This window comes from Ipomoea triloba, chromosome 13 (assembly GCF_003576645.1).
Source record: "Ipomoea triloba cultivar NCNSP0323 chromosome 13, ASM357664v1".
Taxonomy (NCBI): Eukaryota; Viridiplantae; Streptophyta; class Magnoliopsida; order Solanales; family Convolvulaceae; genus Ipomoea; species Ipomoea triloba.
The window spans coordinates 30,456,675-30,476,921 of record NC_044928.1 but is presented as its reverse complement, the minus strand read 5'-3'; the positions used below and the strand labels follow the sequence as shown (position 1 = coordinate 30,476,921).

At 36.3% G+C, this 20,247-nt stretch overlaps 4 protein-coding genes and 1 long non-coding RNA gene across 7 annotated transcripts; 3 read left to right on the top strand and 2 right to left on the bottom strand.

Moving 5' to 3' along the window:
- Positions 1 to 4,192: 4,192 nt before the first annotated feature.
- Positions 4,193 to 7,937, top strand: LOC116002454. 3 transcript variants are annotated; one of them, XM_031242597.1, is made up of 4 exons: positions 4,193 to 4,440; positions 4,590 to 4,676; positions 5,400 to 7,134; positions 7,298 to 7,937. In XM_031242597.1, exons 3-4 carry the CDS (start codon positions 5,494 to 5,496, stop codon positions 7,460 to 7,462), a joined length of 1,806 nt encoding a protein of 601 aa, XP_031098457.1. In that variant the 5' UTR covers positions 4,193 to 4,440; positions 4,590 to 4,676; positions 5,400 to 5,493; the 3' UTR covers positions 7,463 to 7,937. The 3 variants fall into 3 exon arrangements, with proteins under 3 accessions (XP_031098457.1, XP_031098456.1, XP_031098458.1); XM_031242596.1 differs by having other exon boundaries at positions 4,193 to 4,444; XM_031242598.1 differs by lacking the exon at positions 4,193 to 4,440 and having other exon boundaries at positions 4,671 to 4,809.
- A 1,489-nt stretch (positions 7,938 to 9,426) lies between these two features.
- On the top strand, positions 9,427 to 14,693 carry LOC116001473 (probable inactive histone-lysine N-methyltransferase SUVR2). Its single transcript, XM_031241345.1, has 10 exons — positions 9,427 to 9,615; positions 9,843 to 10,422; positions 11,324 to 11,410; positions 11,567 to 12,726; positions 12,822 to 13,084; positions 13,431 to 13,497; positions 13,603 to 13,653; positions 13,822 to 13,918; positions 14,115 to 14,128; positions 14,613 to 14,693. Exons 1-10 carry the CDS (start codon positions 9,427 to 9,429, stop codon positions 14,691 to 14,693), a joined length of 2,589 nt encoding a protein of 862 aa, XP_031097205.1.
- A 275-nt stretch (positions 14,694 to 14,968) lies between these two features.
- On the bottom strand, positions 14,969 to 15,825 carry LOC116000982 (protein PROTON GRADIENT REGULATION 5, chloroplastic). Its single transcript, XM_031240864.1, has 2 exons — positions 15,437 to 15,825; positions 14,969 to 15,103 (listed from the first exon to the last, which is right to left on the bottom strand). The coding sequence occupies exons 1-2, from the start codon at positions 15,695 to 15,697 to the stop codon at positions 14,999 to 15,001; spliced, it is 366 nt and encodes a 121-aa protein (XP_031096724.1). The 5' UTR covers positions 15,698 to 15,825; the 3' UTR covers positions 14,969 to 14,998.
- A 757-nt stretch (positions 15,826 to 16,582) lies between these two features.
- Positions 16,583 to 19,128, bottom strand: LOC116001853 (actin-related protein 2/3 complex subunit 2B). The gene is made up of 9 exons (XM_031241804.1): positions 19,034 to 19,128; positions 18,858 to 18,924; positions 18,545 to 18,752; positions 18,166 to 18,332; positions 17,993 to 18,070; positions 17,765 to 17,900; positions 17,308 to 17,399; positions 17,138 to 17,194; positions 16,583 to 17,031 (listed from the first exon to the last, which is right to left on the bottom strand). Exons 1-9 carry the CDS (start codon positions 19,093 to 19,095, stop codon positions 16,777 to 16,779), a joined length of 1,122 nt encoding a protein of 373 aa, XP_031097664.1. The 5' UTR covers positions 19,096 to 19,128; the 3' UTR covers positions 16,583 to 16,776.
- LOC116001854 lies at positions 18,257 to 19,303 on the top strand. Its single transcript, XR_004094311.1, has 3 exons — positions 18,257 to 18,348; positions 18,438 to 18,953; positions 19,051 to 19,303. It is a non-coding gene; the product is annotated as an uncharacterized LOC116001854 (long non-coding RNA).
- Positions 19,304 to 20,247: the final 944 nt, after the last annotated feature.

The window sequence follows — 20,247 nt, the reverse complement described above, 5'->3', positions numbered from 1 at the left end:
ATCATCTAGTTACAATTGGAAGATGCCAATCTTTATTTCATTATGGGAAAAATTTATCTATTTCGATCTTACAGTAATAATATAACCAATTGTCAGTTGCTTTTATTCCTTTTAATGGTGATTGTACATGTATGAGTATCTATCAATGGTGATAGCCAACAAAATAAATTTTATTTTCATCACTTAAGGCGTGTGAAAATGTTTAGTTCAGTAACAATTCTTTACCTTCAAATCATGTCAGAAAATATATACATATATACCTACACAATTTGAAATTTGAAAACCCTAAACCTCATCCACAAAATTTGATGTTTCAAAATGTTGATATAAAAAAAATCTAAAAAATTTAATTTATACTTGAATATAATATGCTCATAAACTTTATTTTACCGTCTCAAGCAAGTGGTTTCGTGTTATACCTAGTTCTATAACACGTTAAACCTGCATGTTTATACTAAATACAACATGACACCGATAACGATTTAATAACACCATATATTTGTATGTAATTATATTCCAATTACTTATTTTTTAAGGTCTTTTTTTTTCAAACTTAACTCATAGTTTTTGTTCCCTTTTATTAGCATAGGATGCTTGTATGGTATCTACCCATCTAATTAACAACCCCTAATTGCATAATATTAATTATTTAGCAGGTGCAAAACAAAGCTCGTGATATATAATTATTATATTTTCATCATATCATTATAAAGCTATTGCATGCATCTACATACTTCCAACAATTCCATAGTACTCCACTATGGATAGACTATGAAATTATCAATTTTAGTTTGACTATTTCTTCATCAAAAACTAATATATATTTCTGTCCTCAAATGGATGATTGCGCCATGACTTAAGATAATTATTATTCTGCAGCGAGCTATGAAGATATATGGGATGATTACTTGAATATTTGATCAAAATTATGTTCCAATATATATAAGTATTCCCCCGAAAGGGGTGAAGGAGTGAGTAGGATAGAACATGATTTTCATATCTGGAAGGTTATGAGTTTGATTATATTTTTGTCAACACCCTATTGATCAAACTCATTTTATATAACACCCTTGCGTAGTGGCTACAAGTTATACAAATCGGCCAAATTGAAGGGGAAATTATTATTATTATTATTATTTTTAGTTTTGGGAAAGCACGCAACTACATACTACTCGATTGTGCACTATGAGTGAAGCCTGTCTTGTAACCCTAATCGGCAAAGGACCGCAATGAAGAAACCAACACATTGTGGTTACCGAACCAACTGTCAAATCAACTCGGTTGAGCTGAGGTTGCCCCCACCATTTTTACTATTTGTTATTATTGAATATTATTATTTTATTTTGAAAAAATTTCATCATTTTTTTTCAAACTTATTAGGTGATCACAACTTTGCCGGACTACTAATAATAAACCCACAAAACCCCGTCCCTAGAGGCTAGAGCCACTGCAGAGGTACATCACCCTAGTCGCGAGACACACAATCAACTCACTGGTCAGATCCTATTCTTCATGAGATCATCACCCTTTTTATATATAGTAGTCGTCATTTTTACTATTTGGTGTTAGCATAATTTTTTAAAGAAAAAAAAAAAAACTAACTTACATTTAGAAATGCTTAGACAAAGCGTGTGGGTTAGGTTGTGCATTATAATGAGATGGGATCCATGCAACTTAATTGATAGTTTAAATGCATTTTATGAGACTAATTATTTTAATTAATTAATAGTCTTTACGGGTAATTAGTTTTGTTTTAAAGTAGTATTAATTTTATTTTGATTTCACCTACATTCATGAATGTAAGTAGTCTACATATATGGTACTTAGCTTCCCTCCTAGTACATGTTTAGCTAACAAATAATTAATAATATTGATTCCTCTTATGAACTTTTAAATTTAATGATATGGTGGCTACTTTAAAGTACTCGTGGTATACCATAATATCAAACTAAATAACTTCAATCTAGACTCGAAAGCGATCAGATCGATGAATTATAATTATTGTACTAGAATGTCACGAATTCATTTTTTGTCAATATCCTTTCGATTAACCTCTCTAGTATGAGTTTGCGACCTATTACGACCTATTACACAAGAATGATTTTCCAAGAATTATATAGTAACATAAAGTTTATCATTAATATAGAAATATATGAGTATACTATAATGTATTTATTACTTATAAAAAATATTTATTTTTAAAATTCTTTTTGGGGAGGGTTTTTTGTTTTTTGTTTTTTTTTTTTTTGGGTGGGGGGTGGCTAACTGTAAGCCACTTGGAAATTTTTAAATTATGTAGATGATTTATGCAACTATATTTGACCATTTTCAAAATTTGAACTTTATGCATTATTATCACATCATACAGTAGGTTCACTATTTAACAACTTGTTGAAAATTTAAATTCACGATATATAGTTATTTATGAACTACGTAAAATCAATATAGGTTCTGACATTTCCCTATGACTATGGTTATACTACATTTTCTGACAAAACCTCAATTATCATAAAAATCCAAAAACAAAATGCAAAATACCACAATTTCACTCAATCACAATTCACAAAACAGTTTTTATCAATTATTTGATTCACAAGAAAATTAAAGTGTCAATTAAGTGAAATCAAAACGGTCTAAAAGTAATAGGAAAAGGCAAAAACATATTGCCTTCACAGTACGTCAATACTGATGCAAATTTAAATCTTTTCCTATTCACTTTGAAGTTGTCCGAATACTGAAATACTGATACCGATGTCTTCAGTGCAATCAAAACGGTCTAAAAATGAATGGGAAAAGGCGAAAAGTTATTGCCTTCACAATACGTCAATACCCGATGCAAATCTAAATCTTTTCCTACTCACTTTGAAATTGTACCGAATACTGAAATACATACACTAATGTAAGCACCATACAATTTTCATTGATTCATATTTTAAGTAATTCCTAGTATTATTTAAAGAATAAAAAATATTGAAGGTTCTTGCCATCATCCCATTAAATAAAGCAAAAAGAATACTTTATACAAACTAGCTTACTTTTTCAAAGTTTGTCCTTGACCTTAGCTTGCCCACATAGATCTCTATAATGTACCCACAAATTGAATTATATAAATAATAAAATACATATAGTGGTAGATATCTAAAGGGAAGTCACATGTTTTTCAAAATCATAGGTTAGGAATCAAAGACTTAATGTGGTATGTCTGCCTATTATATTATTGTCTTTGCAACGTGTCCTTTTAGTTTGTTTGGTTGCAATTGTTGTCGTTGGTAGTGTTCAACTGCTCAGCCAGTGCCCTCTGCCTACTGCCCATTTACTGTTACTCCCACTGTTCCACTCAAGAAAAGTCATGGCTTGAGCCAATACAAAAATTTGCTATTAACCGGCTCAAACTAAGAATGTCAATAAATCACTTTCATTAATAGTCGAGTCTAGATTATCCATAATTAATCAACTCAAACAGTATCAATAACCTGACCAACTTTATTGGATTGCCCTGGCAGTAAACTGTTTGGGTAAACCAACATAGGTTGCTCATAGCTGACCGGAAGGTCATAGGGAGCTTTCATTGGAAGTCAAACATATAACCTTGTGAATACCAAATTATCGACTCAAACAATGTCAATAACCTCTGACCAACTTGATTGGATTGCCCAACCAGTAAACTATTTGGGTAAACCAATTTAGATTACCCATAGCTAACCGAGCCAAACTAAGAAGGTCGAGCGCTTGTAACCTTGTGATTACTAAGTTAACAATCTAACTAATTTAATTGAGGTTGTCTACACCGGTAAACTAACCTAGGTTACCCATTGTGACCGACTCAAACTAAGAAGGGCAATAAGCTGCCCTCGTTGTGAGTTTAATTTGTAACCTGGGTTACCAAGTCAGTGTAATGAACTTGACTAGGGTTATCCCTGCTGGTAAATCGAGTTTAGCTCAAATCAATAAGACAAATATGCTACTTTGGCTAAGAGTTAAATCTGTAAATTTATAATTATCAAGTTAACATCTGATTAACTTGGTTTGATTGTAGGGTAATTCTTTTTTCCTACCTGCATTGGAAAAAGAAAGTAAGTACTCAGTTGGATCTATGGAAATGCAAGGCTGTTGTGTCCCACCTGTAACTTTAACAGTCTAAATTCTGACATATATATGGTGTGGATGGATATTCTAAACATGATTATACCATTTCATTTTTTCCCACAAAACCAGTCGTGGCTTAAGGCATCATTAGGCCTAACCTTAACCCCAGTTTTAGTGAATAATCATTTCCATTTTCTTCCCTTTTCTGTCTACATCTTCTCCCAGTTTGGCTGCTGCTTCTTCTAGAATCTGCAAGAAATGTTTTTTCATCGTTTGTTGTTGAAAGCCTTTAAGAAGAGTTGTTTTTAGTTGCAGACGAAGTTGATGTGGTGGGGTTCTTTCTTCCATGTGCAAGTTGGTAAAGTTATCTTCTTTTTAATTTTTTCTTCTCATTTTCGTTCTTTTTAATGTATAAAATTGACTTTTTGGGTGGTGAAATGGTCCTCTCTTAGGCTTTTATTCTTGAAACTGACCAGCAATATGCTGTCTTTATTGGGTTCCAGTTGCTTGTGAAGGAGAGGAGAAGCTGAGGCTGCTATTTGGGTCAAGAAATTGAAGTGGGCACTGCAGTTTTCAATAAAAATTTTTAGGTGAGCAGAGATTTGAAATTATTAGACACTTTCTCGACTCTCTGTGCATCTAAAAGTTGCAGTTTTTATACAGATTTCATATCCTGCTTGCTTGTTTAACAGCTCCCATCATAGATCATTGGAGTGCATATGTGTATGTATATAACTATATATATGTGTATATGTGTGTGTGTTTATTATGCAAACTTTTCAGAACTGTTCTTTCTTTTGGCTAGCTGTCTGCAAGACTGCAAGTTTCTGCCCAGATGTTAGAAATAAGAAATAGCATGTTGATAATGAAAATTGATAGTTTCTTGATGGTTTAGAGTTTTGCTGAGTTTAAGGGTTTAGGTCTAAGAGAAGCCTTTCTGGAAATAGAAACTCCTTTCAGGTTAACCACCTAATCCCCGGTTGCAATACAGTAGAAAAGTTTTATGTTTTTTCGATTCATTCCTTTGCATTTGTACAAATCAGTGAAATCACCATGAAATTGGGGATTTGATAAGTTACAAGTTACAACTAATGCTGTGTTTAGCTTGTCTCTCTCTGTGTATCTCTCTGTGGTGTCTTGATGGATAACTTTCTCGTGACAATACATGATGACACGAAGAGAAATTTCCTTGTGTAGAACACTTTCATTTCCTTAGTATTGCTCTTACCTTGGTTTAATATATTTGAAATGATCTTATGTTGGGATTTTGGTTTAAATTATTGACACGAACTCTTTATGCGATTTTTATTCAGAGTGTCTTGAGCTTATTCACGAGGTAAGGGCAAAGCGAGAACTGGGAAGTGCTTGCCTTGCTTCAAATGTTTGCTGCTGTCTTCGAGGTATAATATGGAAAGTAAAAAAGAGGCCAAAGAGGGTCAGGTGACAGAAGATTCGATGAAATTCATGGACGATAGCTTAGAATCGACAGAAGAAAATGGTTTGTCAGATGTGCTAATTAAAAGGTTAGAGCCACACCACCTACTTGTTCTAAACACATCGGGTTCCTGCTCTGTTGAATTCGGAGATCAGAAATTGTTCGTCCATGGTCTAGATAAGAAGCTCCCGAGGCATATAATAAGTTTTGACGAAAGACATTTAATCCGTTGCCTTAAATTGATAAACGAGCATGCATATGGAGCATCGTTAGGCAGTTTTTCGTCAAAAATGAGAGTTTTACAAGGTAATGGCAATGGCAGTATGTGCAATATGATCGGTTTGGCGAGTGGGGCTGAAAATGTTGTCCTTAACTCTACAGGGGACGGGATCATTGGTGCTATAACGCATAGCAAGAGTATGGTGAACATCCTAAAAAGCCCGTTACTTGTCAAATTGGGCAAATTGGGCAACTTGGATTTCGATGTTAACTCGGGGAAGACAAATTTACTTGATGTTAAAGAACCAGCATATTCTGATTCCCCGAGCTCGTTTGGTGATTTTAATTCCAGTTCATCTCAGATTCTGCAATGGGAGAGGGCGGTTGGGTATGACGGATACCAATCCCTACCCGAGCAAAGAAGTCTTATTCCAAGGTCAAGTACAAACTCTACCTGTTCAGATCAATCGTCTTCTTCTGCTATTTCTCAAGGAATGCTCCAGATCACATGGAAAAACGGGTTACCACACTATGTTTTCTCGACAGATGGTAAGGAGGAGGTATATGTAGCTGACTTGCTCAAGGTGAACTCGACCGATGATAAGTTTTTGGATTATGTTTACATATTTCATTCGAGATCAGGTGCCAAAGGAGAGGGTAGTGTTGTCTGCAATGGGGAATCGAGTATTGTGGGTCGAATGACAGTGTCTACTTCGCAAAAGTCACAGATTCTCGAGAGGCAATTCGTGCTGTACGGTTGTGGTGATGGCTTCGTGGACGATACGCAAACCTCGAGTCACACAAGAAAGAACAAGAGACTAGTAAAGAGAGTGGCGGATGCGTTTAGGGCAGTCCACACGTATAAGCAGAGAAGCTTGTACAAGTTTAGTGGAGGAGCAAATGCAATTCACGAGGAAAATCCTTGGATGGAATCCCATAACAGCCCCGATTCGGGTATTGTTAGTGATGCAGAAACCGTATTTCTCCCTAATTTCGAATTGGCTGCTGTGGTTGTGAGAGATCATGTACACAACAGCCCGAAGAAAGCAGAAACCGGAGGGTGGGGCTTGAAGTTTCTCAAGAAATCCAAGACGGGGCAGAAAAATGCAAGCTTGGAGACCTCAATACACTCCGAGAATCCTTCTGTTAGTAGCGGAGAGTGCTCAACGAGCATGGATGTCGTAGTTCCAGCTGGTTTTCATGGCGGCCCGAGAGCCAGAAATGGCGGCCCTTCTAGCCTACTCGAGAGGTGGAGTTCAGGAGGGCATTGTGAGTGTGGAGGCTGGGACCTCGGGTGTCCACTAACTGTTCTCAACACTAGACCAAACAAAACGAACGATTTATCAGAAACAGGCCTATCTGAAGATTGCAAAACTATTGATCTTTTTATACAGGTCAGTTATCAGTAAATCCTCTCATTTCTCATACCCTTAGCCCCCCGCCTTTTTATATTCCCCCTTCGAATTTAGGCTTCTCGGGTTTGTTTTTCTTACTCGAAGTTGGGTAAACGAAAATGGGAGAAAATACGAAATAATCCCCTAAATTTTGATTCTGCAGGGCTCCCGGGAAAGTGTACCAATCATGAAAATGGCAAACATTCATGACGGTTTATACTACATTCATTTCCAATCAACCCTGTTGTCTCTGCAGGCTTTTGCCATTGCTACTGCTATCATCCATAGCCGTAGTCCTATCCTTCGATCCAAATTGTACAGGAAGTGAAGTAACAGCATTAAAGAACTCCGATACTTCTGCTACACCCCAGTTTTCGCCAAAGTTTAGATGAATTTGCAGCTCTTTATCCCCTGATTACACACACAAAAGTAGCCATGTTACATGATCCTAATGTTCGTAGCGTTTCCTTGCTAAAAAGTTACATCGTTTTGCTACCACTGAAAACTACAGAATAATAGGCCAGTGTTAATTAGCTTCTGTTGATGGTTTACATGACAAAAAACTACCATTATTAGCTTCTTTTTTCTTTTTGGTTGTTGGAATGTTGATCTTAGGGTTTTTTTGGGAGCAATTGATGATTTGATAGGGTATTCAAAATCCATGTAAAACTTAATTTATGTGTAAAGGAGCATTTGAAGTTTTGAACTTTGTGTTATTTTGTGAGATGGGTAATGCATGTAGAGGGTATAAAGGGTGAGTTTGTAATACAAATTAGACTATTTAATTTTTGGATGATCGATTATAGTGATATTTTTATTTTTACACATTTATTTTGAGTTTTGCTTTTAGATATTATCACTTTATAAGATAACAATAGACTCAAATAAAACTACATATAATACGACCAATCGATCGTGAGACATCAATGCAATCTATTGTAAAGGAGTGAACAATGCAATTAACGGTAAAAAGTGACATATATGTCAACCGCATAAATCTCAATTCCCAAGGTCCACCATACACATCATGGACCACACTTGAGATTATGTATATACAATCAACTGAATGTATAAAATATGTTAAATTAATGTACATAATAACCGAATGCTCCTAATTTGTTAATTAAAAGTACATAATATGTACATAATTTAAACCATGGTCAATACACATTGTGGACTTAATCGATATAATGATTCGCGAGCATGGGTTGGCAAACTCACTAAATTTGGGCTTACTTTTTAGATTTTTAGGCCCGTTATCCATAAATAAGAGGCCTAAAGTTAAATAAACTCTCTCTCTATATATATATATGGATCCCACTCATTAAAATATCTTGTGTCACACCATCTCTCCAACTCTCTAACTTCTCCATTTTTGTAAAGTTCCTTCATTACAAGGAAATCTTGCCATTAAAGCTCCAAAGAAGAGGTAATCTAACAACAATTTCAACTTTGTTCTCCAAAATCTATTACATATAATGCTTAGGAACTCTACAAAATCAAACGTGCACCTCCAAAACCCTAAGGATCATTCAAGGGTTTTGTGCATACTATTTGATCATTTGATGGCCCCCACCGCCCACCATGGTGCTTATTGGAATGAACAGTAACCTGTTTCCAACAATATTTTGTTTATTAATATTTTTTTTTTCAGTTTTTGTTGTAGTGCTGCATCGTATTTTGAAATTGAAATGCTTGAGCTTTTTTTCTTAAAAAAAAAATCATAATTTTATGTTATGCTTAAGGTTGTGTTTCTGCGCATTTTATGTGGGCTGTATAAGTGTTCATTCAAGTAAACAAGTTATATTTTCCAATGTAACATGTTGATCGGAGCTGGTTGTTCAATGTCCGAAGCTCATTTTTGTTAATGGATATTTGCATAATGTTTTCTACAATCTGATCATTCTGATGTGACATAATGTTATCATAATGTGATTAACTTGGTGATGTGACATAATGTTATCATAATGTGATTAACTTGGTGGAGTTGGTGAACTTAAAACCGCATAAGATGATAGATATAAGATTTGGTACAAGTAGCGGAATAACTATTGATGTTTTGTTACCTTTACTTTGAAATCTGTTTATTTGTTTTGAAGTTAGAATCTTGATTTACTAATCATGCTAAACTCTCCCCTGTGCTTTAAGATTGGTTAAGTTTTGGAGTTTGATATTACAATTTCTAGTGATTTTGAACTTGACTTTAAGACATGTACAATAATGCTTGGACACTGTTTTGCCATCTTAGGGACAAAGTTATAGTTAGTCTTCCAAGATTTGCAAACATTCAAAATGGCGCCAAATAATCGATGGAAGTTTGGTAGGGCATACAAGGCAATGAAGGCACTTGGTTATTCTACAGAAACAGTGAAACCAATACTCAAGAACCTATTGGATGCATATGACAAAAACTGGGATCATATTGAAGATAACAATTATGCTGTTCTTGTTGAGGCGATTTTAGATGACGACGACCGGAAGGTATACTTGTGTAAACTTTGAAATTACATAAAGATTTTCAGAACAGATTTTCTATGTTTTTGCAAAACATTTCTTGCAACTTCACTTTCTTCAACTCTGCAGTTAATGTGAACTGGTATAATCATATATGTATTTTGAACTCAGTTGATGGACCAATTCTTCACCATATCTCTTGTACTGTTGCAGAATTGATCTGATGAACACTGACATTGTTGTTTCTTGAACAGAAGGATGACCAACTACTGACTTCCTGGCTTGAAGATGACTCTGAAGAAAATGATGACCGCCCACTGAAGCGATCTAGACATGGAAGTAGTAATTCTTCACCTGCTCATATATACCCTGACTCAAAACAGAGTGAAACAACTGCTGGTTTTCTGTATACACAGAAGGACAACCATAATAGGTCTTATACAACTCAAGGGAATGATGAAAATGCAATGCAGGTTCTTCCTCCACAAAGAATGTGTAAAGGCAGAGAAAAGAGAGAGAGTTTCCCAAAACCGTCGCCCATCATGGAAAAACTCGAGTGTATTGAAGTGCTGTCTGATAATGAAAATGATGAAAATGATCAAAATGATTCAGTGTCCTTTCAAAAACCATGTTTGATTAGTACTGAAGGAACATCACCTCTGTTTTTGGCTATGACTAAAAGAAGATTAACATACGAAAGCACTCCTGCTTCCTTATTAGAAAATCCAAATGTTGTGTGCAGTTCTGATGTTTCTTCCAACACAAATGCTCCTGATAAATTTATTTCTGGTGCTGTGATACCTGTAAATGAGCCATTTCCTGATGATCAGCCAGGTTCTCAGTTTCCTCTTGCTGTAGTCTTTCCATATATTTTCTCTAGGAATCCAAAAAGAAGTCATCTTAGATCCTTTTATTTTCTTCCTGAAAATACAATAGGTTGAGGAGTTCACTTTATTTTCTGGCGGAGTCTATCTATTTTTGTTAACTGTTAGTAGCGAGGGTAGTTTAGGCAGAGATTGAGGAGTAGCTCTGACTTTCATAGTGGACAAATTCTGGTTTCATGGTTCCATATTTTGTAAAGGATGCTTCACTAGTTAGCATTTTGTTTTTGATAAGTTTAAGAAGCACTTTAAAACAATGGTATTTTTGCCTTATGAGTTTTATTAGAAGGAAAGTGAAGTACATAATTCTAGTTTTCTTATACTGGATGATGTTAACCTTTGGAAAGCAATCTCTCTTGTTATTATAATTCTTTCATCTACTTCTTCCTCTTTTCATTATTTGACGAATTTTTAGATAGATTTAGATATTTCATATGGAGTATTGTTCTTTTGATCTGACTTTACTGCTCTTTTTATATCAAAAGTCATTTTTTTTAAATAAATAAAACAATGTTTTCTCAGAAAGGTTGTGGTTGGTCTTTTAAAATTTTAACTTGCTTCACCATGAAAAAGTTACTGATATTAATGTTTAATTTCACAGTTGTCTACTTGTCTTTGTTGCCTGAGAGTGATTTTGCATACTGTTTTCAACAATACATAGCACTATCTATTCCTTTTTTTTAACTCAAGTGTTTATTGCTTTTCTTATAAAAATGGTTCTGTGCTATCATTCTGAGCAAGACAGACATTACATTTTGGCATTCTTTCTATTTAATCACATAATGAATTTTCAGTTCTAACATTTCTAGCAATTGCCATGCACATTTATGAGTACATCCTCTGATGACTTGCAGGTGAATTTCTATATTCTGAAACTTCAACTACAGAGGAAAAATGCTTAGAATTATCTGAACCAATTCTATTGGGCATGGCAGAAAAGGGTAAGTTTTTATCATCCATTTCTTTGCAATTTACACTCGTGATCCCAAATTTGGCTTCATCCAGCATTCCATCAGCCTTAACAATTTATATACCGTTAGCTTAGTAATCAATTGTTACCTACCATAATTGTTGAAATCTTCATCTTTTACGTGAAGATGGATCTTCAAATGGAATTAGAGGACATTTTTTGGAGTTCCCAGGCTCTGAAGATTTGTATATAGAGGGGAAACAAAATGGGCCATCAGATTCACCACAGCTGGATATTGCTTCCACTCTCAAAGGGGAAGTGAAAATTTCTTTGATCTACAAACCTTCTTCACAATCAGATTTTTGTGCTCCAAGTTTAGATACTGTGGTGCAAAGGGTGGAAGAAGACTGTGTTAAATTATATAGAATTACTCAACCTGGATTCTCATTGTTGAAGCTGATGGAAGATGTGTGTGAGGACTTTCTTGCAGCTGGGACCATTTCTAATGGGAAAACAAGATCTTTACAACAATCAACTACTATTTTCCCTGTTAAACATAATCAGGAAGCCATCAGGTTTGGGTGTGCTGATCATCAACCCATGTTTTGCATTGCATCGGAGTATTTTAATGGGACAGTCGTAATTCGTAACCTTATCAAAGTCCAACCCCAAATTCCGATGATTCCACGCTCAAACATGTTGGAAACTATTTGTATCATGAGAAATATCAATTGTAAAAGAAGTCAAGGTGCTGAGGAGCACAGTAAAAGGAAGTCTCCTGAAATTCTTGGATCCTCAACTACATCCAGCGGCAGTATGGTTGTTTGGGAGCCACAATCTTCACGCAAGCCTTTTTACTATGTTGAAGACATTACTAAAGGTGAAGAAGAGCTGAAAATTTCTTTGGTAAATGAATTCAGCAATGAACGTCCACCTCCATTCATGTACATTCCTACCAACACTGTTTTCCGAGACGCACGCATCAAATTTCTTCTTGCTCGTATATCAGATGACAACTGTTGCTCATGTTGTGTTGGGGATTGCTTGTCCCAAAAAATACCATGTGCTTGTGCTGGTGAAACATGTGGTGAATTTGTTTACACAACAGAGTGCTTAGTTAAGGAAAAGTTTCTTGAAAGTTGCATCTCAATGAACAGTGAACCTCAAAAGCATCATCAATTTTATTGTCAAGACTGCCCACTTGAAAGGTCAAGCGATAAAAACTTGCCTGCAAAATGCAAGGGTCACCTTGTAAGGAACTTTATTAAAGAGTGCTGGCATAAATGTGGTTGCAGTAAAAAATGTGGAAATCGCGTTGTTCAGCGAGGCATAACTGTGAAATTGCAGGTGAGAATCCGTTCCTTATATCCTACTTGGAAATTAAAACATCATAACTGTACTTATGATCTTATTGTGTAACCTGCTTCTTTCACATGTATAAGGTTTTTATGACTCCTGATGGAAAAGGCTGGGGGGTGAGAACACTTGAGGACTTACCCAAAGGTGCTTTTGTTTGTGAGTATGTGGGAGAGATCGTAACCAACACGGAGCTATTTGAGCGAAATATGCACAGTGCTAATGAGAAGCACACTTATCCCGTGTTGCTAGATGCTGACTGGAGTTCTGAAAGAGTCTTAAAGGATGAAGAAGCACTCTGTTTGGATGCTACACACTATGGAAATGTTGCAAGATTCATTAATCACAGGTTATTTATCTACTGCCCATGTTTGTTCTGATTGTTCTGATAATCTTATAAATGTCTACTAATGGCTATTGTGAAGACATTATAGGCCTATTTGAAAGTAAACTATTCTTATCCTCATGACATGGTGCAAAGACCATGGTCAAATGAAGTTTTCTTCTGCAACTTTTCTTTCTCTCCTCCATGAATCTAGTATTTTATCTGTTTATACATGGACACATGGTATAGATTTTGATGGTTGGTCTCTCCGTCTTGCGTTTTGTCTCTCAGTGTTCAGTGAACTACACTAATTTTCTTTTCTTCTCTATTGCCAACTGAAATTTACTCGTTTATATGTTCACTTGACAAGATGTTTTGATGCCAACTTGGTTGAGATACCTGTGGAAATAGAGACTCCAGATCATCACTACTACCATGTACGCGTTTTATTAATTTCCCAGTAGAAGCACTTTTGACCTGTTAATCCATTATGTCGAGTCTTGATAAAACTGACATTCCTCGTCGTCTTGAATTTACTGCAGATCGCGTTCTTTACAACTAGGAATGTTAATGCTTTGGAAGAGTTGACTTGGGTAAACATACTATCTGTCATTAATGTTTTTTCGTGTTAAGAAGAGCATGGACAGTAAGGAGTGTTCATAACTTCATATGATTACTTATATTTCTGTATCTTATGATTTAATGTGTGCTTGAATCGAACAATCTTCACTCTGAAACTTAATGCCCTCTTAATTTTTTAGGACTATGGTATAGATTTTGGTGATCGCAGTCATCCTGTGAAGGCTTTCAAGTGCCATTGTGGTAGCAAACTATGCAGAAATGTGAAACGCAAGAAGAGTGAGTACTAACATGTTCTTGACTTCTTGCATCCTGCATCATGCTCATCTTTGCAATGTCTTCTGCTAAGTGATAACTACCCACTTTGTGTGTATACATAGCATGCATATAAGTTGTATTCCTTCGAATCTAAGTTCGAACCCTGCTAACTCTATTCACTTTGTATACATACATAGCATATAATCTCGGGGTTTAGGACGTAACTTTGTGGTAAGTTGTACTCCTTCCAATCTAAGTTCAAGCCCTGCTAACTACCCACTTTGTATACATACATAACATATAACCTCGAGGTTTAGGGCATAACTTTGTGGTAAGTTGCACTCATTTCAATTTAAGTTCAATCTCAGCTAACTACCCACTTTGTATACATACATAGCATATAATCTCAGGGTTTAGAGTGTAACTTTGTGGTAAGTTGCACTCTTTCGAATCTAAGTTTGAACCCTGCTAACTACCCGCGTTGTATATATACATACCATATAGTCTTGGGGTTTAGGGTGTAACTTCGTGGTAAGTTACACTCCTTTCAATCTAAATCCGAACCGTGCTAACAATTAGAATCCATTACCAATAATACCCTGTACAACCCAAAAAACAGGCATAGTTGTACCCGATACATAAGACACGAGTGTCGATCAACATGGTAGACTGTCTGTTCAATATTTTGATTTATATATGTTATTCTCTAATGCAGGAGGAAGAAGTAGATCTTGATGATTCCCTAGTTCATGTTAATAGAGCACAGATGAAAGCAGCAGCTATTGCCTCAGTTTAACAATGTTTTTTGCAGACATGGATGTGAACATTACTCCATTTGTAAAGGCTAAAAACACTATAGGAAGCCTACTTTTGTTCCACCAGTATACTTTATGTGGCAGACTTTTTGACAGCAGTTTATCAGTCATTTTGTTGACCTAATCTTGGAAGTGGATGAAAGTGGTACATCATCTAGATTATAAAATAGGAAGTCCCTATGGAATACATACATATATGTTGTGGGTCTGAAATCTTTAAAGCTTTAAATACATTGTTTGAAGAGTATTCTGACCATTTTGTCAATGGAGAAAATGGAATTTCCTCTCATGCAAGGAACCCAAGCTTCTCCCCATTCTTCTTCGCTAGTCGAATCAATCCTTGCCGCTGCTTTGAATCTGCTCCAATTGACTTGCAGAACTCGGTGATCACCTGAAAATTTTTTTACCCATCCAACTTAGTCAGACTATTAATTTAGTAATCACAAATTATAGTTTATTCACTTTCTTAATTTGAGTCCGTTTGTCAGACTATTAATTTGATAATCACAATATAACAAATTCAATTTCCAACGAACTGATAAGTTATAGACAACATATATAGGTTGATTGTCTTATTCCGGCTAGGTCATGATCTATTCAATCAGTCAGCTATGAGTAATCTAAGCTGATTGTGTTTTGCTAGCTGCTGAGTCGGTCAGTTATGAATAATCTAAGCTGATTCTGCACCATAGAATAAATGAGTTTGCAGGAGAAAGGATAGTACCTGTGAGTGTAAAGCAATGGCTTTTCCTCTCAGCTGGTTGAATCTTTTCTTCCCAACGATGTTCCTTACGACAACAACAAGAGGAGCAAACACCCCTTTCCCTTCATTAACATTCTTCATCATAGGCTGCGCCCTGACCGGCCTTGACACGCGGACAAACACCGGCATTTTCCGGGCAAGCGCCGCGTAGTCTTCGCCGCCCACGGCAGCCGAAAACCCCCCTTTGAAACCCGTGGCGGCACAGATCGAAGTGGCAGCCATTGAAGTAGCTAACTAGCTTCTTGAATTGTTCTCCTCAACCAAGCTTCTGGGCACTATTCTTGAATGAATGAATGAAGATGTGATATTTTCTTGAATTTGTGCTGTGGATTCTGTGGTGTAATTCTTTGGAGCCAATTGTGGCGTGGAAGGGTGGCGAGGAGGCACAATAAGAGCCACATAATCCTATGACAATTTTAATTCAGATTCTCAATGCTCCACCTGGCTCCCAATCCCATCAAGTTAAGGTGAGTTTGGAGAAGTCTATGATGTTGTTTTTATTAAGTGGGGCCGCTTTGAATCTGGGCCGTCTGATTCTCGCTGTTGCAGCTATAGCCTTTGGATTTTAGCAGTGCTGGACGGTGGGAAATTCTTAAAAGGACTGCTTTGCTTTGACCATAATTGTGCTGTTGAGTTTTGTACACGTAAAACATAGGGGTGAGAAATTACCTCCATGACAAATAGCACATGAATAAAACTTTCTACTTCTATTCTTTCGATGGTTAAGGTCACAAAGCAAGTTTCATCTAAACCGCATATTCAGATTATAATAGGGTTTTTCTTTCTTTTTTTTGGTTAATCAAAGAAATTAAAAACAGTCAGCATCTTACGTAACCAGAGACTGATAACTAAACTGATTAAATTTTTTGGTTATCGGTGAGTTATTAGTTATGAAGTTTAAAAAAATCCAATTTTTAAGAGTTTTGGATGAGTTTGACAGTTGGGAGTTACGCTGTGCTATAAAGTTAAAAATATCCCATCTTTTCATACTTCTAGATATGATTATTAACTGAAAATCGATCGAAAGAGGCTATAACACACTTCATAAAATGGAAATGTAAGTTTGCAGCATAGAAGATTATATATCCTTCTTGAACTAATATATATAATCCTTTGTTATTTTCTTGGTCCGGGTACAAATGATTTTTGCCATTCTTGAAGAAAGTAATCATCTTTATTTATACATAGTTTCTATCCACATAAAATGATGAATACAATTTTTTTTGGATTCTTGGAAATGTAAGTATTACCAACATTGAATAATGAATGAGATGATGCAAATGATGTAATATAGTGCTAGCTTAGTTGAGTTTCTCATATTTTGTGAGGGAGGAAAATGTGGGGATTGTGAGCCAACGGCGGCGAAAGCGGCTAAACCAATGGATCTTTATTCTTGAACGCATTCTCTTCATCTTACTCACAACATCATATCTTTGTCTACTGCACACTTTGAGTTTTGATGAGAAGATGATTCTCAGTCTCTTCATGTGATTATTACGTCCTTGAACACCCTTCTTGATCCTATCATCTTCTTGGATGCCTGTTTTCTGCAGGACCTGCAAGTTACCATTTCCCAAAGATTTTCTAATCCTTAATGGACATGCTTGCTTTAATTTGCAGAGGTATAAAACCAGATTGCCTGTTAAATGTTTGTGCTATTACCTCAACCAAATTCTGCATTCGCGTTCTCATTTTTCGCTGTATGAAGCCTCGGGTGCTCTGTTGAACACACACACACACACACACACACACACAAATCACTCCCCATATCAGCAATTTTGTATGGAGTAGTGTTCAGAACATCAAAACCACACAACAAGTTTACATCTTGCCTTGACATGATACTTGACAAATGCATAGAAGTTTAGGAGGTTCCACACAGTCTTATCTAGTCTTTTGCCTTCAACATTTCGCGACGTTATATCTGCAAGTAACAAAAAAAGCATAAAGATTCAGATGAGGCAACTGCAGAATCCTAGTAGACAGAAAATATATGTGGCTGTTACTAAGTTGCAGAATAGCTAATTATGTCTATCTTTGCTGTTTTGAGGTTGTGGATTTATGATGTTTTTTTGGATGACATAACAGCAAAAGACCACAAGGAGGTGAACCAACTTAGGTTGTCCTTAGCTGATCAGCTCAAACCAAGAAATCTAATAAGCTGCTCCTACTGGGAGTTGAACTTGTAACTTTGTGGTTAACAAGTCAACAGTCTGACCAATTAGTTGGGGTTGCTCCGGATTTATGATTTGGTTTTACTGTGTATAGTATGAGTTTGTTTGTTGATACCGAAAGAAACAAACCCTCCATTTGTGCTCAAATCTTCAATTGCTTCTCCTCTTAGCTCAGGAGGGGGAATAGCAGACCAGGTGCAATGGGGTGCCTTAGCACAACAGGCTTCTGTATTTGCTGCATCCATGAGTTCCTGCTCAAGAAACTCTTGATGATGCAATGAAATCGCGGGGAAACGAGTGATTTGGATGCCGTGAAAGTAATTATATTGGTGCTGGCTGTTACCTGAAAGAATGATGTTGCTATAACCACATCTATTTTGTCTCTGAACCGCATTGGGAACACTGCAGTGATCTTCTCCGGCTGGCGAAAAAGTGGATGCAGAAGGAACCAGACATCAGCCTTGGATTATCATTAAAAAACAAAAGCATTTGAGGTTGCAGGGGTTGCAGGATTACTGATTTTATGACATAGAAAGGCTCTCTTGGGTGGTAGACAAGCTTGATTGGTTTGTACATCCCTTGAGACACATCTTGTGAGTTGACATTCACCAACATTTCTTTCAGCTGAGAGCTCAAAATCACAGCCTGAACTGAGGAGATTGCTGTGATGGTTTTCATCGAGTCTGGGCAGCAATCACGGTTAGTACTTGTTAAAATCAAACGTTTACCATTACGCCAAGAGTTATAGATTGTATTGAAGACACAACTTTATTTTCCTGTACTGCCAGATTTTCGAGAGGCAGGATGCTGGACTTAGCCCTTCACTGGCGTCAGCTGAACAGTACTTAGTACACTAATTCTATATAGAAACCTGAGAAAGTGAGGAGTTTCTAACCTTTCCCTTTTGGGATTCTGGTAAAATCAAGCCTTAAAGTGAGCTGATATCCTGCATTTGGAGGATCAACAACGTCCACGACGTTTGGACTAATGCCCTTTACCATCTCCATAGTGTAGCGTGAGAGTCGGGATGTGAGTAGGAACGCTAGAGACAGGATTGGTGTTGATAATGATATGTAGACATAGTCTGGAGCTGATGCAGAATGCTGCCAAACATCAAAACAGACAGTGAAAATCTCACGAGAAAACTCGAAATAATGGATTCTGAGATTCTTTAGGGAATTAGTCCAGTTATTGTTGATCAATCATACCTGAATATGGTATTCCACCGAGCCAAATTCGTGCAGATGATGATCAATCTCGATAGGCGTTTCAGCTCTGTCTCAGTAACAGATAACAATGCAAAGGTCAGTGTTCTTGTTCTTATTCTGCATATCAGAAGCAGTGGATTTCTACGACGCTGACAGGTAGTAGTTATTAATCTCACCGATATATTTTTAGCAGAATCTCCTTCAGTGCTGGCGATGACCTCTCAAAGCACGCCGCCATCCTCTCCCTCGATCTGCTGGTGCGATTAGAGGCCCGGGGATTGCATGCTGCAAGAAGGAAGGATTGAAGAAAATATGGGGAATTGTTAGTTTACTGTTAGTGTGATGGTTGAGGTAGCACTTTAGAGTGAAATGCAAGTCCCATGTTGTAATCATATTGAGCCAACTTTAAAGCAATCTAAATAGCCACCAAGTTTTCTTTTTGTTCATTTCATGTGTAGTCACTACTTAGAATTCTTCTATTAAGGCTACCAGCCGAGTTGGTCAGGCAGTTGACTTAGTAATTACAAGATTCTAAGTTTAATTCCCTGTGAAAGATGCTTATTGACCATCTCGATTTGAGCTGTTCAGCTATGGGCATTTTAGACTGGTTTATCATGATTTACCCGGCTAAAGTTACATAGTAAGGTTCACTCAAAATGTAACTTCATGCTTTCCAGTAAATCAAAGAATTCTTGTATTCAAAGAACAGCTAACAAACATACCATGTATGTATCTGACATCCTTTGATATATATTATGATGGCATTACTAAGAGCTATATTGGTCTTACTTTCTCTATAAGGAAATTGTATTGGCAGGCAAATCAATTTTGTCCTGTTGATTTTGTGGCAGTTAATGATATGTAATTTTGGTGGTTAGTTGATGGTGGCATTTTATGACTTTTTGTTTGCTTGTCTTAATTATGTTGCACTACATGAATGACTATATTCTTTTTGTTTCATCAAGTCATATTTGCTAATGATTTACACCAAGTCAACATAGGATGTGAGAGTGTGAAGTCAAAAGGAGCCCGCATGGACAACTCAACTGGTTACAAGCGTAAAGTTTGAGGAGAATGACCAGTGATCAAATCTCACTAGCGATAATGAGGGGGTTTTTTGTGTGCAATCATCCAATATGCACTTAAGGAATTTTGAGTTGTAAATTTGCAAGTTATATATTAATCTTCAAAGGATTTGGATGTTTCTTTCTTGGGAAACTATTAATGGAGTAAAACATGGTGGGTGTAGACTTTAGTTTAGTAAAATGAATGTATTTCTCTAGTACACATTGTTAGCTGAGATTAGAAAAAAGTGAAGTTTGTTTTCAAAAAAAAAAAAAAAAAGTGAAGTTCAACTTATGATGGAAGTAAAATTGAGTTTTTTTTTTTT

Bases quoted from the DNA above. Each gene is read 5' to 3' on its own strand.
- LOC116002454 (XM_031242597.1), top strand. From the start codon at position 5,494: ATGGAAAGTAAAAAAGAGGCCAAAGAGGGTCAGGTGACAGAAGATTCG. The intron at 7,135-7,297 runs GTCAGTTATCAG...TTGATTCTGCAG, and splicing joins CTATTGATCTTTTTATACAG to GGCTCCCGGGAAAGTGTACC.
- LOC116000982 (XM_031240864.1), bottom strand. From the start codon at position 15,697: ATGGCTGCCACTTCGATCTGTGCCGCCACGGGTTTCAAAGGGGGGTTT. The intron at 15,104-15,436 runs GTACTATCCTTT...AAAAATTTTCAG, and splicing joins CCATTGCTTTACACTCACAG to GTGATCACCGAGTTCTGCAA.
- LOC116001473 (XM_031241345.1), top strand. From the start codon at position 9,427: ATGGCGCCAAATAATCGATGGAAGTTTGGTAGGGCATACAAGGCAATG. The intron at 11,411-11,566 runs GTAAGTTTTTAT...TTTTACGTGAAG, and splicing joins ATTGGGCATGGCAGAAAAGG to ATGGATCTTCAAATGGAATT. The intron at 12,727-12,821 runs GTGAGAATCCGT...CACATGTATAAG, and splicing joins GCATAACTGTGAAATTGCAG to GTTTTTATGACTCCTGATGG.
- LOC116001853 (XM_031241804.1), bottom strand. From the start codon at position 19,095: ATGGCGGCGTGCTTTGAGAGGTCATCGCCAGCACTGAAGGAGATTCTG. The intron at 18,925-19,033 runs GTGAGATTAATA...TTACTGAGACAG, and splicing joins ATTCTGCTAAAAATATATCG to AGCTGAAACGCCTATCGAGA. The intron at 17,901-17,992 runs GTAACAGCCAGC...TTTCTTGAGCAG, and splicing joins TAGCAACATCATTCTTTCAG to GAACTCATGGATGCAGCAAA.